The sequence below is a fragment of the Pholis gunnellus genome (assembly GCF_910591455.1).
Source record: "Pholis gunnellus genome assembly, chromosome: 21".
Taxonomy (NCBI): domain Eukaryota; kingdom Metazoa; phylum Chordata; class Actinopteri; order Perciformes; family Pholidae; genus Pholis; species Pholis gunnellus.
In genome coordinates, this window is record NC_136548.1 from 5,609,449 (window position 1) to 5,625,285 (window position 15,837).

At 41.7% G+C, this 15,837-nt stretch overlaps 1 protein-coding gene across 2 annotated transcripts in view; it reads left to right on the forward strand.

The window, feature by feature from the left end:
• The window catches only part of slc39a11 (solute carrier family 39, member 11), a 91,324-nt gene that overhangs the window by 41,583 nt on the left and 33,904 nt on the right, over positions 1-15,837 (forward strand). For both annotated transcript variants that reach the window (XM_079182071.1, XM_079182070.1), the window contains exon 5: positions 10,615-10,756. In XM_079182071.1, coding sequence (XP_079038197.1) covers positions 10,615-10,756 — 142 coding nt within the window. The remainder of the gene's footprint in view (positions 1-10,614; positions 10,757-15,837) is intronic.

Consider the following 15,837-nt stretch of genomic DNA (forward strand, 5'->3'; position numbering starts at 1 on the left):
TCCATCTGCCCCACTTTGAGTACACTTTGTCAAGCAGCACACAGACATTGATAAACTATTTCATGAAAGCATAAACCGACATGTGTACTCCTTCGGGGCCCCTCTCTGACTCGGTTTCTTGATCTTTCTCTTTCCTCCGGGGCCCTTTAGCAGGAGGATTGCATCACCGCGTGTGTTTCATGTGTGTCTGTGTGTGAAAACACTCCTCCGGGGCCGCGTTGCAGACACATTCTTACACATTCCCGTCCTTTCTTAGCTATAGTAATGTGGGTTAGGACCTGATGGTGAAGAAGTATTTAGGAGGAAGATTTTAGGTAGCTTCTTGAAGATTAAGTTGAACTCAAACTGGGAAATGACCCCTTGTCTCCCACGGCGACATCGACTTAAATCGACTATCAGTATTGTATGAAAAAGTCGATTGGACACACCTACATGTTTGCCCCCCCCCCCCGACCACAGAAAACATGTTCTAAAGACAACAGGAAGTGTTTCTCAGGAAGACACGGAGCTCCTGAAACTCATTCATTATAACAGCCTTGTCTACCCGGTCCCTGGCGCGTGTTTGCTAAAAGGCCGTACTTCCTTTTTTTTAATTTAATCGTTTTATGCTTTCTCAAGCTTTTCCTTTAATTTACTCTCCAGCTCTCTCTCTCTCATTGTCAGGCCTGAGAAGTGGAAAGGCGTTAAGTGGCAGATCAAAGAGATGGGAGTGCTCGGCAGCGGCACATTTTAAAGGGAAGAGATGTTTTACCACTTTGTCTTTTTTAATTTAAAACCTGGCGAGGATTTTTCATGCAAAGTGCTCGATGAGTCACCGCACAGTGTCCGAACCACCCGCCCCCTTACACATTTCCAACTAGTGTTGGCGAAAAACAACAGTTATTTTCCGTGTTGGATCCTCGCCGGGTCCGACTGGTACGTATGTAAAATACCATAAAATGAAGATATAAATCTATAGATATAGATAGTAAGATGATGCAGTTCTTTCTTTTTTCGCTTTCTGTAACAAAGATTTGATTTTCACAATAAAGTACAGGAAGTGATTGGTGCAGATCAAAACAGCCACTTATGCTGATTGGAACCGAGCCGTCCTATTCATGACAGCGATGGTTTGAAATGACACTTGATCCTGAGTGGCTATACTTTAGTGCATGGGGCCTGATGTGAGGACGAAATATTAATAAGAAGCCTTGATGCCAATATTTCCTCCCCGGAGGGACGTCGATCGCTTACACAGAGGCAGCTGTTCTGACACAAGTAGAGGAGCACCTACACACCAATGAATTGCTGCACATTTTATTTTCTACTTATCAAATCATGACATATTGATTTACCGATTTACACTCATGAAATAAATGGTGGGAGTTCGATGAAAAACGCTTTCTGCCAGTGAAAAAGATGTACCGCATACATTTGAGGTTGTATGTCGCTGAAACATTTTGAGGATCAGTCTCTACTCTACAAATACTGCATGCACTCATTTTGTTGTTTTCCTTTATCTGCAAAACGTATTCAGAAAATTAAAACAAAGATTTACAATATTGTTCGAAGGGAAATCAATGTTTCAACATCATTGGAGACTACAGAAGAACAGGAATATGAATAATTATTAACTTCGTCTATCAAAAAAAAAAAGCTTTAAATGAACTCATACAGACATGTATGTCAAAAAATTATTTGTGTCTAATATGTTTTTTCCACTAAAAAAAGTTAAATTTATTTGTTAAAATGTCATTTTCTCCTTCTTTTATAGCTTAGAGCTTGATTTTTTGGGCGAAATATATAAATTTGCTTTCGTAATGAGAGTTCTATGATTATATTGATGCCCCTCTCGTGTCTCTATTCTAAATATGAAGCTAAATCAAGCAGCCAGTTAGCTTAGCGTAGCTTTCCCCAAGTGCTGAACTATTCCTTTTATATATATCTAAGTCTAGGGTTACACTTGTGTTTTCAGTGCGGCTTTTGTCATCCAATAGCTGCTAACACAGTTCTGTCAATTCATTTCCTATAAATACTTCACAATAAAGCCCCCCTGTTTATGTGCCGCTTACTCTTCCTCCCTGCACTATTAGACTTGTTTTATTGAAGAATAGCTGCTCACAAAACGCCGCTAATTTGGCGCTTAACATATTTTTATATAAATTCTTCACAATAAAAGTTCTCTGTAAGAACCTCTCGCAAAATCTTGAGGGAATACCCCACTGAAAGTCTGTCTTTTGAGTATCACACACACACACACACACACACACACACTGCCTATAGGCTTGGAAAGTTTCCCCAGCATTCAGCTTAGATTCCCTCCAGTTCAAACTGATTGCAATGTTTGGTGGAGTATCTCTTTAATTCCCTGAAAGGTGTGCCTTTCATCATGTCTCCGGACCAGTTGCTTTGCAGGATGTCGGTTTGACATCATCATCATTATCACCATCCCCACTCAAGATGTCAACAGGATCCACACCTTATTACACACACACACACCGATGTGTACGTAAGAGTGTGTGTGTGTGTGTGTGTGTGCGCGCGTGAGTGCGGGGGGCCTCTGTGTGTTAGGTGTTAATGTCACACAATACTTCACCAGCAGTCTAATAACTCTTAATTAAGAGCTGAATGCCAGACCAGGAGACCTCATTTTTTCTGGCAGGATGTCGGCCCACATGCACACAAACACACACACACACACACACACACACACACACACACACACACACACACACACACACACACACACACACACACACACAGTATACACACAGACCCATGTCGTCATAGGTCAGGGGGCCATATGTGTTGATCAATAATGACATGTCTGCTTTTAAAAAAATATTGTGTGTGTGTGATCCTATACGCTCACATTAATTGTAGAAAAAAGGAAGAGTTGACAGTCTGGCGTCGTCCTGATGTGGATCTATTTATGATGAACATTTTATCATTCCACAATAACACTGCACTTAGAGGGTTTCCTGTGCATGTGCTTTGTTGGTTAAGCTTTAATTATCATGCTGTTAATGAATGCAGATTTGCTATGAGAAGCTGTTTTGCTATATAATGTTAGTAGATATTGCACTTATCCAAAAGTGAACACGGTAACACGTTGTGATACTGTTGATACTGACAAAGCAAAGTGTCACATGCTTGTTTGTTACATCTTTACATGCAATGTAACCTGAACCCTGACCATAGCACAGAGCTAACATGACTAGCCGTAATGTAATGTAATGTAGTTCTGTTTCTAAACGTTAACATTATTACCAATAATAACTACTTTTAATTACTTTTATAGGACAGTGCATTTCACACCATTGTAAAGTCAAGAGACTTTTAGAGTTACTTGGAGGACGCTGTCCATTAAATCTTCTTCCTGTGAAAGAACAGTTCAAAACTCAATGCTTAAAAGAAGAACAAATAGTTTCACAGTTGGCTTTTTCCGTGTGAGACGAGTCACTAGAATACACTTCATTCCAAATAAGAGGCAGAATGAGAAGAATCTGTCGTTAGCGGCTCGTAAACAACTTTCAAAGTTGGCCCCTCCTCCCCGGCTCAACAACGACAGAGGGCCACGCCCCCTTACCGTTGTCAGACTATATCTGTCTTTTTGTCTGCCATTTTTGTGCTGTTTTTCCTTTTTTGATGCGTGCTCACTATCTGTCACCCGGTTGCTACTTTATGTGTGTGCGTGTGTGTGTGTGTGTGTGTGTGTGTGTGTGTATGCCATGGCATTTATATGTTAGCGCTGATTTAAGTAGCCATTGGGGATAACACCTCCAGCATGAAGACAAATGAGTTTTTATCAGCTATTGGGAAGTGTCTAACTAGAGAATCATTACCGTAGCACCCACAGCACCGCACTAATCAACCACAGCTTTTGCAAATATAAATGTCCAAACATTACACGTTCATTTTCAAAAGCACATTGTTTACGCAAAGGAGTAAATGAAAGAAGAAAAACATGTAAAAGCCATCATACTTAATTGACACTTTACGTGTTCTAGCCACAGGTTGCCTTCTTGCTAAGTTGCGAGGGGAAATCCAACATTGACATGATGAACATATTAAATGTTATTACTTCTTGGTGGTAAGAAAGCCGAGGCTACGTACTGTTTGTAACTTGTTAGCATCCAAACATTACACAGTGTGGGTCTGAGCTTGCACACATTAAAAGGGGAAAGCATGAAAGAGTGGAAGAAATCGGGTATCTCACAGTTTCTTGTGATGTGTGGTGTAGAAAGGTCTTAAAGGTTCTTTGTGATGACATGTTGTCAGCGAGAAACTTAATTATTTGTTCAAACAGAATGCTTTAGGCGGCTGAAACTATTGCACCAGCTAGCTTTTGGTCTTGCTTTAGCTCTGTAGTTGGGTGTTTCGTTTAGGTTTGTAGCTTAGTTTTGTAAAGCCGTTCTCAGATAAGATATATTTCTATGACGTTGAATCGAAATGTATACTTCTAATAATACTTCTAATTTAGTTAATCCGACATCAAATACGTAGTTCCTGGGGTTTGGCAGTATGTGTAGCCAAAATTCTCAAAATTCTTTAATCTCCCTTTATTTGTTTATCTGCCAAGTTCTACCAAAGTTATTACAATTTTGGACATGCAAAGGCAATTTTTACTTTATTTTTAGTGTTGTTAGAAGTCGAACCTTTGTGATGCCTTTTTATGTTGCAGCGCCCGTTCAAAGCATACTTGTATCAGAAGGGGCCGAATGCTTGGCCTCCGACATCGCCTCTTCTTACATCTTTCTCATGAACTGCTCATCCAAACGACTTCACACTCGACATTGCTTTTTCTTGCTCGGTCAGCAAAAACACTCGCCAAGTGTGAGGTCAATCGGATTAGCGGCTGTCGAGAATATCGAAGGACAGACACACATACAGACCGAGACTCCTTCCGTTTGTTTGGAATCTTGTAAACTTTAACGAGATAGAGCTTGGGACGACTGATTGCACGAGGGGATTGAACACCGCTTAATAGATGCAGATGAAATGGATGTTCTGGATCTGACTTGGTGTTTTCCGGTACCGGACACTTTCTCAGCATCCCTCTGATCGATCAAGAGAGACACGCTGAGTCATTCGGGCACAGAGTCATTTATCCTCCCTGCCTGGCCCCTAACTGCTCCGTCTATGTCCTAATGATAGTTTAAGCCGCCTCGACAGGCCTCACATCTCCATTTTAAACTTTACTGAATAATCGTTGCTTTCGGGGATGATCGCTTAAGGAGTGAAGCTAAATGGGGTGATCCATAACTGACCCCAGATGTGTTTTTGAGTTTAATCTTTTTGCAGTTCCCTGAAACCTGTTGTATATATTTGCATATTAATGCTCAAGCTGCTACCCAAGGTAAAATGGGATGTTAAGGAAAAAAGGCCTGCTGTTTCATTGTATCCTATCCTTGATTATTTCTAAATGTCGGATGGTCAGTCGGAGTAGAAAAGGCCGTTGAACCGTCGTGCCTCTGTGGCCGACATCATTGGCTGCATTGTCCATCAGCGAGGAGGATGACAGAGTGACTGGTAATCTGCTGGGTGAAACAAAGCGAGGTTCACCATTTATTCATATGCAAATGATTTCATTAAAAAGGCGAATGAAAGAGGGGAGTGCATCACAGGTCTCTCCTCTTTATATGTCTGTGATGCATTTGTTTTTCCGGCTTTGTGAAGAGTTGAATTTCTGTGGTGATTACAGTGTCGGGTGCCTGCTCTAATAACAGTCCTCGTGACCCCTGTCAGCTGAAAGGTGAGAATTGGATGCTCACTTTAAACACTACCATTTAGAGTCGGTACACAAATCGGTGTTGGCAAAAGCACTCTGATAAAATCACTGTAAAACTCCAAATCGATGGAAAAACAAACTAAAAAGAAACCCGAGGTGCACCTTTCAAAGGTATGAATTCGTCAAATCAAATTCACAGCAAAGCAAATTGCTACATCCAGGTTTCCAAATGTTAATACTCAAAGCAAAATGCTACACGGAGCTCGGTAAGTCTGGCAATGGGAGGTAACAGATCCTCAGCTGCTAATTTGCAGCAGAAAAACAGGCGATTACATTGCTAAACATACAACCTGGCAAATTACACATCATCAGATTATCTCTGCAGCTGTTTTACAGTCATCATGTTTGTTAGTCTGCACCTGCAAGGCACCAAGGAATGTCCCCATCAGCAACCCATCATCCCTCCATCCTGTTTGTTCTGAACGTTGGGATCAACTCAACACTAAATGCAACGACATGGATCATTGGATGTTTTTGTAGTCGGGCGTTGGCTGGATCGGCAATACTTTTGAAGTTGCAGTAATTTGCTCTCCTGCAGAGACGTACATGAACATCTTTGTGATGCTATGCAGAGAAGGCCGTTCACACCCAATGGACTGATCCATCGTCCATTCGGTCGTTTTTGTCCCGTCCATGTACGCTGAAAAAAGTCTTTCACGTTTGTCTCGTGGATGAAGTGGTTTGTTGGTGTTTGCCAAACGTGACCCGTGGCTCTGTGCGTTACACCTTTTGAATATATTATCCTGGATCAATTCATTGTTGGTTTTGCTTAGAGTCGGGTCCATTTCAACTTTTGCCAGTCTGGTCAGGTGTGCGAGCTAAAACCGGTTTGACTTTATGCAGACATAGCGAAGCGGCATTTGACATTATGACACGTTGCTCAACGTTTTGCTTGATATGTGAGGGTTAGCGCTTCTTCACGAAGTTGGTCTCCACAATCAAATAGATTGAGCTCGGTCAGAAGTCTGAAGTGTATAAATGAGAGTATACAAGTGGAGTGTGTGTGTGTGTGTGTGTACACTGTGAGCTTGAGTGTGTGAAATGTGTTTCACTGTGTTTTTGATGGATGCGACATTGCCACATTGCCACATTTACTTTTTTTCCCCACCTCTTTCTCAACTCTTGTCTTCCCCTGTCAAACTGTGACAGGTCCTCTGAGATGTCTGTCCTGCTGCAGCTTTCACACAGAATGAATCACGCAAACATCAGATAGCTGGAGTACTTTCATATCGAGTCCGGCGAAAGCACATGAAGATCTGTACCATAGGCATCGTTTCTTCAGGCCTCGAGAACGAGTGGGTGGAGACATCGACCAGTTGGCCAGTGAAATAGTAACCCACACTAAAAGTGTGTTACTTTTATATTTCAACCAGTTCTCTGCGTGCTGTTTCATGTTTTTAAAATAAAAATCAGCCCTATGTATTCAGAGAAACTGTTTTTTAAGAGAGCCAGTGAGCCTCCACTACCAACACCTCCAGCTGGGACAGTGTCCAAAACTGTGATCTGGTAAAAGAAAGAGTTTGTGATTGCTTCACTTAAAAGCCAGAGAAAGTTTTTTGTAGCATTTGTAGATTTTCTTTTATAGTTCATATTGATAAATTGTCAGTTAACTACAAATAGCCAACATATATTTAACATTATACGCATACACATGTGAACTTGGAGCCATTGGCAGAGGCGGGGATCTTGGTGTGCCGACCCCCGGCAAGGCAGACTGGCTCTAGGGACGTGGAATGTCACCTCTCTGGCGGCGAGGTGGATCGGTATCAACTAGATATAGCTGGGCTCTTCCCCAGTGTGGCCCAGGGTGAGAGGATTGGCCATAACACACACCGTGTTCGAGCATCAGGCAGTTCACAACTATACTTGGTACCCGAACACCCTAGGCCAAAGATTGGTGATTGTGGTCGTATCACCAGATCTGCCGCTTGGCTTGGCCACTCAGGTGAAGAAAGGAAGAAGAGCTGCCAACCGATCAACACCTGGTGGTGATTTGGATCAAATGGTCGGGGAGGCTGAAAGACAGAGCTGGTAAACCCAAGCGTGCAGTGAAGTTGAACTGGGACTGCTGGCTGAGGCCCCCGTCCGCGAGGTCTTCAACTCCCACCTCCAGAAGAATATTTTGGCCCCAGAAGTCTACGAAAACAGCAGACAGGTACCGGTTGGCCAGAAGAGCTGCAGCTGGGGCGGTTGCCAAAGAATAAACCCGGAAGGGGGAGAGGGGTTTGGAGACTTTGGTGAAGAACTTTCGGTTGACCTCAAAGAAGTTCTGGCAAACCGTTTTCCCACTTCCCCTCCATGGAATTGTTTGTACACTTACTGTTTTCTTCTTTCGTGACCGAACTGGATTCGGAGTGAATGATGAGCAGCTTTTCTTTTGATAATATTAACAAATAGACGTGTCTCTTTCCGTGGTGTGATCAAACTTATTCGTATGGAAGCCTGCCGATTGCAGTAAGATGACCAAACGGCTCAGATGTGAAAGTGCGATTCACTAGACTTGAGTTCAATAGAGAGTAGGAGAGAGAGGGAGGTGACTTTCAGCGATCAACAGAGCCAGACCGCTGCTGGAGGTGTTTTAGTGGTGAGCTTGGACCTGCTGATGAGACTGCATCGTGGGCCGTCACCAAAGGTCACCGCGGGTTAATAATGTCCCCTCGAGACGGTACATGAACTGTCCCGTAATGACACACACACACACACACACACATATTCAACTGAATACACACTTACTCAGCCATACCTACACACAGTACATAGAGATGGTATATTGTTCTCTCAGTAACAGATGCATGCAATGATCACGGAAGTAAGTGAAGATGGAAAATGATCAAAGCATTGCAATTATGAAGTAGTAACAGCTTGTAAAATACATGCAAACTGTTAGCACATGAATCCTTGGGAAATGTTGAACATGTCTAATTGTGCCTGTTGGTCAGGCTGAATGCAGAATTCAGTGTTTTCAGCACAACAATGTCACCACATCATCCCCAAATGTCATGCACCACCTCCCTCATTATGCCTCAGCAAACCTCCTCATCTTCTTTTTCTTTCTCTCCCTGTGCCGCGTAAGGGCTGCATCCTTCTCATACGCCTCATTGCTGCTGGCGTGAGTCATCACCACAGAGCAGGAATGACAAATACTAATTGAAACAAATGTGTATGGAATTCCATTTTATTCAAATAGATATGCTTATGAAATACATAAATATGGATTTGAAATAAATAAACAAGGCGATACATCTATAAATAAATTCAGGAGACTTTTATTTCCTAATTTATATTCCTGATATGAATGTGGAATTATGAAAAGAAACCCCTGAAATAAGTCCATGTAGTCCTTTGAAAAAAATCTTTTTATAAAGCCAGAGCTCCACAGGAATCGCCTCAAAACAACACGTTAATGTCCTGCAGGGACCCAGATGTCACTCAAATCGAGAGTTTGCAGCTGCATCGTCTTCTCCGCAAAAATGATTAAGCCCTTCTGGTTGCATCTGAAGGGCTTAATCAGTTTTGTGGGGAACAATGGGGAAAATGACAGCGTCCAGATGTGCGAAGCTCATAGAGACCCATCCACACGGACCCTCGGCTCTAATTGCTGCAAAAGGTGCATCGAGTGATTAACTGTCTTGGGGGGCGGTTGATATATTTTATGAAGAAGCGCTTTGTATGTTGTTTTTTTTATTAATTTAGATGACTTTGTTGTAAGCTGTTATCACTTTGACATTAAAAGGTTCATATTTACATCATGTTTTTTCTACAAAGTTTCCCATCATTGTTTATCTCAATGTACCCAAATCCTGATATTAGGGGATGGCCACAGACATGAATCTGAAATTTTTGAATAACATAACCCCAAATATTTTTTTGCAACAACCCCAATTATTTTTGCAACTATTCCAATCGTGAAATTAATTTAAAAAAATGGAAAACAGCCATTGTCAATATTCTCCTTGAATCATTTGAGCATGTTGTGCGAATGCAATGAAGGAAAAATGAATAACGTGTACAAACTATTCACATAACTTGAAGTGGTTTCCAAGAACACATGGGACATTCAGTGCTCTGTGACGCACACCAGCTCTCCCAGTACTTAACCTGTGACCGGACAGGAATGTAGATGTTGCAGTCATGAAGGGAGAGGAAGTATCGATGCTGATGTTTTTAATCCCTTACTCAGCTAATGGGTTGCTCTTGAATACGCAGGGTCTCTGTTTTCATCAGATTGGCCATTTTCTGTGCCGCTGATTCATTGCTCAGATTTGTTTTTCACTTGTTGTGGGTGTTCAAATGTGATCTTTGTTCTGGATTAAGTGTCAGGTAATGGTGTTGTGCAGTGCACTGATTATCAACCACTTTTATCACCAGGAAATTAAACAAACTTTTAAAGCATCTCATTGTACAAAAGTTTTAAAAAAAAGCTGCTGCTGATTTACTTTCTACAAAGTGTCTTCAGTGACCTGCGTCTGCATCTCCTCCGTGTCCAAATCCAGTTTTACGGTTTTACTGCTTTTGTGCTTACATGGTGCATACATCCATATCAATAACAATATTAAAACAGGAATATATTTCACAAGTTGCTGTCTTTTAATGCGAGTATTTTGACACTGAGGTATTGCTACTTTTACCTCTGTAAAAGATCACAACACGTCTTCCTAGAATGCATATGGTGTCGCCATTTTGAGGTATTTTCTAGGAATAAACTGTTACATAACAGCCCGTTTTTTAGATTAGGAAAATTCTCATACTGTAAACGGGAAACTACGGGACCAATAAAACGAAGGTTTGCCTCCGATCTTCTGTTCATAAAATGGACTGTAACCCCCTGTTGTCTCTATCCACAGGGTGTAGGCGCTGACCCCCACACAGCCTTGGCTCTTCCCCCCGAATCCAAGCTGGCCAAAGAGAAGACAGACGAGCAGTCGTTCCAACACTTGGACTCTGATGAGATGACCATCAGGATAGGTAGAGCTGGACCTCTCTCAGGCAAGCCTCCCTTCATAGACCCACATCGACTCTTGCAAAAATGTGCTGGATTCCAGGAAAGAAAACTGTACATTCCACATCATCAAAACAGCTGTAGCCACTGTAGTCCCTTTCAAGGCAAGGTTTTCGGCACCAGATCACACTGATGCAGATTAAAAATGCATGCAGAGGGACTGCATTGGCTACCGCTAAACTCTCACCTGGAGCTTCTCTGATGGCTTCTTTCCACTGTCCTGATTTCTTTTCCCTTTTTCTTCCTCGTCTGTCCATCCGTGATACTAATTGGGTGTTTCAATCTGGATAGCTCGCCAGTGTTGTTTTCTTTTATTACATTGCGCCCACTCAGTCACATACATACTGTAGCACACGTTTGCGATGTCGAGCAACACACTGCTTTAAAACCGGTACGCTTCCGTTGGCCCAGATTGAGTTTTCAGTCCGTAAGATTAGACACACGACTCACGTTGTGCTCTTGACACCGTGCAGCCGAGGAGCTGATGCACACAATCTCATTTTCCAGCGAGTCAGAGGAAGATTATATCACGATGAGCGATTACAGGCACGGGCACATATACGTGATGAAAGGGTGCAACATGGTGGAAAATAATGGGGCAAATAAATGCAGAAAAAACAGTTTAACTGAAGAGGAAAGATAGGAAACGCTGGTGTTTGGCCGTGTTTTGTGTGTTAACACCTAGTACTGCTTGTTTGTGGCAGATGAATTGTTTCCTCGCCTCCCTGGCAGCTCCAATTTTAATTACAAGGACATTATAATTCACCTGTTATATTCAGTGTGTTCTTAAACTGTGTGCCTGCCGACCGTCTCTCAGTGAGCACATTAAATCCGAGCGCAACAGTGGCTCGGTGCAAACACACTGTAGTTTGGTTCCTTTGTTCCGTACCAAGTATAGTTTATGTCACCCGAAGGAGTTGTTGCTGCACCTCGCTGACTTTAAATGTGGAGCTGCATAAGAACACGGAGTAGGATACACCTCCTCATGTGACACAGATTATTTATCGTCGGATCCCTTCCTCAACATGTCACAATAAGCAGACACCCAGGTCTATTATGCATTTATTAACATACTTATAATGTGTTATATTCTGCTTATAACACTTAATTATAGTTATACGCACTCATGAATATTCAGAATGCTTTATAACAATAATCATTATAAAGCAATTTCTAATTACTTTTTGCTGGTCTTTTTTTTTAAAGGATCATTGTGTATTATATTTATACTCTTTTAGAATGATTAATAATGATATTATTATCACTGTTATAATGCATTATAATGGGATTATAGATTACTGGAAGTGGTCATTGTTTGCTTTAAGAAAAGAAAAAGAAAAATCATTAAATCTATACGAAAACGCACTCGAGAACACACAAAACCTAATATAACTTTTTACTTAAAGCAAACAATGATATATTAGTTTTATAATCACATTATGATTCATTATAACAATGATTATTATGCTCTATAAAACATCTTTTAATGTATTACAACTATGGGAATTAAAATACAATATTATTCTTGTAAAAATAAAGTCAGTAAGTGACCAGCAACTATGAAGTATTATGATTCTACATCATGAAATGCTTCATAAGGATTATTGTTATACTGACTTCTGTGTCTATAACTATAAATATACAGTGTTATAAGCAGTTTATAACGCATTATAAGTGTGTATATAAAGCATTAGAGACATGGGCATCAGAGAAAGTGTTTCCCAAATAGTTTTACTGTTAAAAATTGAACAATGGTGAAGTTTCTTTTTGTTACTGAGTCCAAAACAAAAAACTTAATAATTGACCCTTTTGGGATGTTCTCGGCGTAGCATTAACACCTCCACTGACTTGCATGAGGGCAACGCTGCCAAACCCTGACAGGGGTGTCCCATCAGGGCCCCTGCTGGAGAGCATGGATGGGAAAACTGTAGCAGCAGGAACCCGCATGCAAAACTACTTTTATCTTTAGCAATGTTGTCCCATAATTATGCAAAGTATAATTATGGCATGTCACAGCACGAAAACAGGATCGCAACAGGAAAAAGCACAAGTGGAATTAACAGCATTAACGATGGCTCCGTTCCAATGAAGTGTTCGGAAAGCCACGTTAGTGAGCTGGCATACACAACAGCAGGGCTCTTAAACCTGCACACCTAAAGGGAATGCCGCCATCATTAACGTTATAAATACGCCTGGGCGTTTCTTGCTGACATGCAGAACTGCCTGTTGTGTAAAAGTTAATTCATGCAGACACAAGTGACAGTTTGATAGCAACCTGAGCATTGCTAATTAATCAAAATAGCTGGAAGCTGGTTGATTTCTCTGCGAGACGGTGTACGTCAATCCTCCTCTTCATTTCCATTATTGTCACAGTGACCTGACATTCATCTGGAGATTTTCTGTAATGAGGATTATGACATTTTTCCTTTTTAAATCTCAAGGGGGGCTTGGCAGACCGCTGGTGTAAGCACTGTTGTCAGGTAGAGCCGCTCAACGTTAGATCTGAGTGAAAGCACGGTGAGAAGTCTTGAGTTGCCTTGATGTTATTTTCAGGGTTAGCAGCTGGAGGTGCTCAGCGGAAAGACAAGACAAGACAAGACAGGAAGGCAGACAGGAAGCCATGAAAACATGTTCAAATTGAAAGAGTCTGCACTCAGAGAGAAAAGGGGAATGAGAAGCAGCAATCGCGAGCAGACAGAATTGCATTGTTCGGATAAGCTACGATTACAATATTGACAAAAACCTTCGGAGAATGCTGTCGCTTGAGTGTTGTCACACATGCATTGGCCTTGAATCCCAGCTGCCCTCTGTGTTTACAGTGAAGTGAGACATGTCCTGCAGCGCTGACGTCCACAGATTGAATATATATTTCACACTACGCTTCTACGGATCAGTTGCAAATTCATTGCATCCCCGTGGCTTGCCTGAGGCCGTACCAAGCGAGCCGGCCAACACAGCAAACAGAAAAGAACTCACACAAATATATATATATACTGTATATAATGTGATCCCCATTGCCTTTCTGAGTCACGGCATGTTTGTGCAATTTAAACAGCACTTTGCAAGCAGGGAGTTATATTTCCTAGTGTTTGTGTAGCTCAGTCTGTTCTGCAGTTTTACACGTCAAAAAATGTATATAGAAAAAGGCTGAAGTGCCATGTTGTGAAGGACTTCTGCAATTCATATCTCCAGTAGAAGAAATTGGGGCTTAGCCAGGTTCTCGCTTGGCACATATACAGTTGAAAGTGGGACAGTCATTTTCAAAAACAATGGGTCCTTGATTTTCAACAGAGGTAGAGACCAAACCTCTATTCTAGAAGTGGACCTATAATAAAATAAAATCGCATGCATATATACAGTATATATCTTTTCATCTGTAGCCAGCTGAAGCTAACAGCGAGTTGCACTTGACCTGCTACACTAGTTAGCTCACATACCTGGACAAGTAAGAGATTAAATGAATGCCGCAGGTATTTTTTCGAAAAAGCATGTTTCACTCTTCAAAGGGATGACTTTCAGGATGACCGATGTGTTGGGAAAATTATACCTTGGACACCAAATTTGGCTGTGGTTGCTTTGTCGTTACCTTTTTCCATATCGGAGCAGCTGTTAGCCTATACACTGTGATATAGTAGCATCCAGGACCAGCTTCCACACAGTGGGGAGATACTAATCACACAGCGATTGTGCGATCATGAAACAGGGCTTTCTAATAACTTGACCTTTAACCCCTAAAATGAACATACTCTCGTGTGAAATGCCCCTGGCCTTGGACGTGACACCGGGTTAATACTCCTGTAAGATGTAAGCTAGTTTGCCGGATACGCTAATATTTGCAGCTAACATTAAAGCACTGTTCAATCTGGTGGCATTTCTGGTTTTGGAAAGGCAACAGAGAAACCACCACCTGGAGTCTTTACATACAGAGAGATTCTCTAACTGCACACCGGTTCACCAACATGTGGAGAAATCCAAAGCTCAACAGGCCTGCTGGGCCTAGTTGCGTTTGCTAAGCTATGATGGACCAGTTGCTGTTTGGGGGAGGGGGTTTGAAACAAAAACGTAAATTGACGAGGCGGAATCCTCACTCCTTCACCAGAGACGAGGAGAAATGTGACAAGATGATATTGCATTAGGTGCTGCACTGCTTAGTGCAGGGTGCTGGAACTGTTCAGAATTGGCCTTTATGCAGTTTGTGTTAGACTCGGTGTAGATGTTCACGGTCTGTGTTCGGGTGTTGAGTTAGTTTCTTAGCAGAGGAAATGGGTAAGAGATGACGAAATGCAATATACACCGCCCAATGTTGCCAGATGGGAAATGTTATCCCTCCCCACAGGCTTAAAATTATTATCGTATTTTAAGTGAAATTCTCCAACGCAAGTCAAAACCATGAGAACATATAGGCGTAAATGTGTAATTTTACAAAACACGTATTTAAATGACAAATCTACCTACATGAGTTAGCTATGATGCGTGGAGGAGTTATATGTTTTAAGCCTACTATCCTGCCATTTAAAGATTGAATTACAAGACAGGAGAGAAAGAGCAACAGCTGTGCTCACGAGTTGGGTTCATCCACATCAAAGCTATGCACCCAGCCTGATTGGCTGGAAAGAGGTCACGTGAGACTAGATCCATATTAAGCTATCCAGAAATTAATAAAAATGAGACTTCAAATGAGACCTCCAAACTTCAGATTGACTTTGCCGGATGTCGTTCATCTTCGTCAGGCTTCTCTCTCAAACACTTCAATTCCATACATCTGTTGCATAAGAACCCATCTTGAAAGCAATCAAATTAATATTCGTATTGACCACTTCCATGAACTCACACTAATTACTCTCAATCTTTCAATGTCTTCATGTTTCTGCCTTTTAAGATGATTGGTGGTTGCTGGCTCTCTTCGATACTTGATTAATTTTGGGGTCATTTCCTCCTGTCCTCCTTTTCAAGTGCCCTGTTGGTTTCAAAGGCTTCTCTGTAAAGCAGCAGTCACTGCTTTTTCTGCCATCACAGAAGATTAACGAGCCAAAAGTTCCATCCTTTTAGACCTCCCGATGTGTGGTAT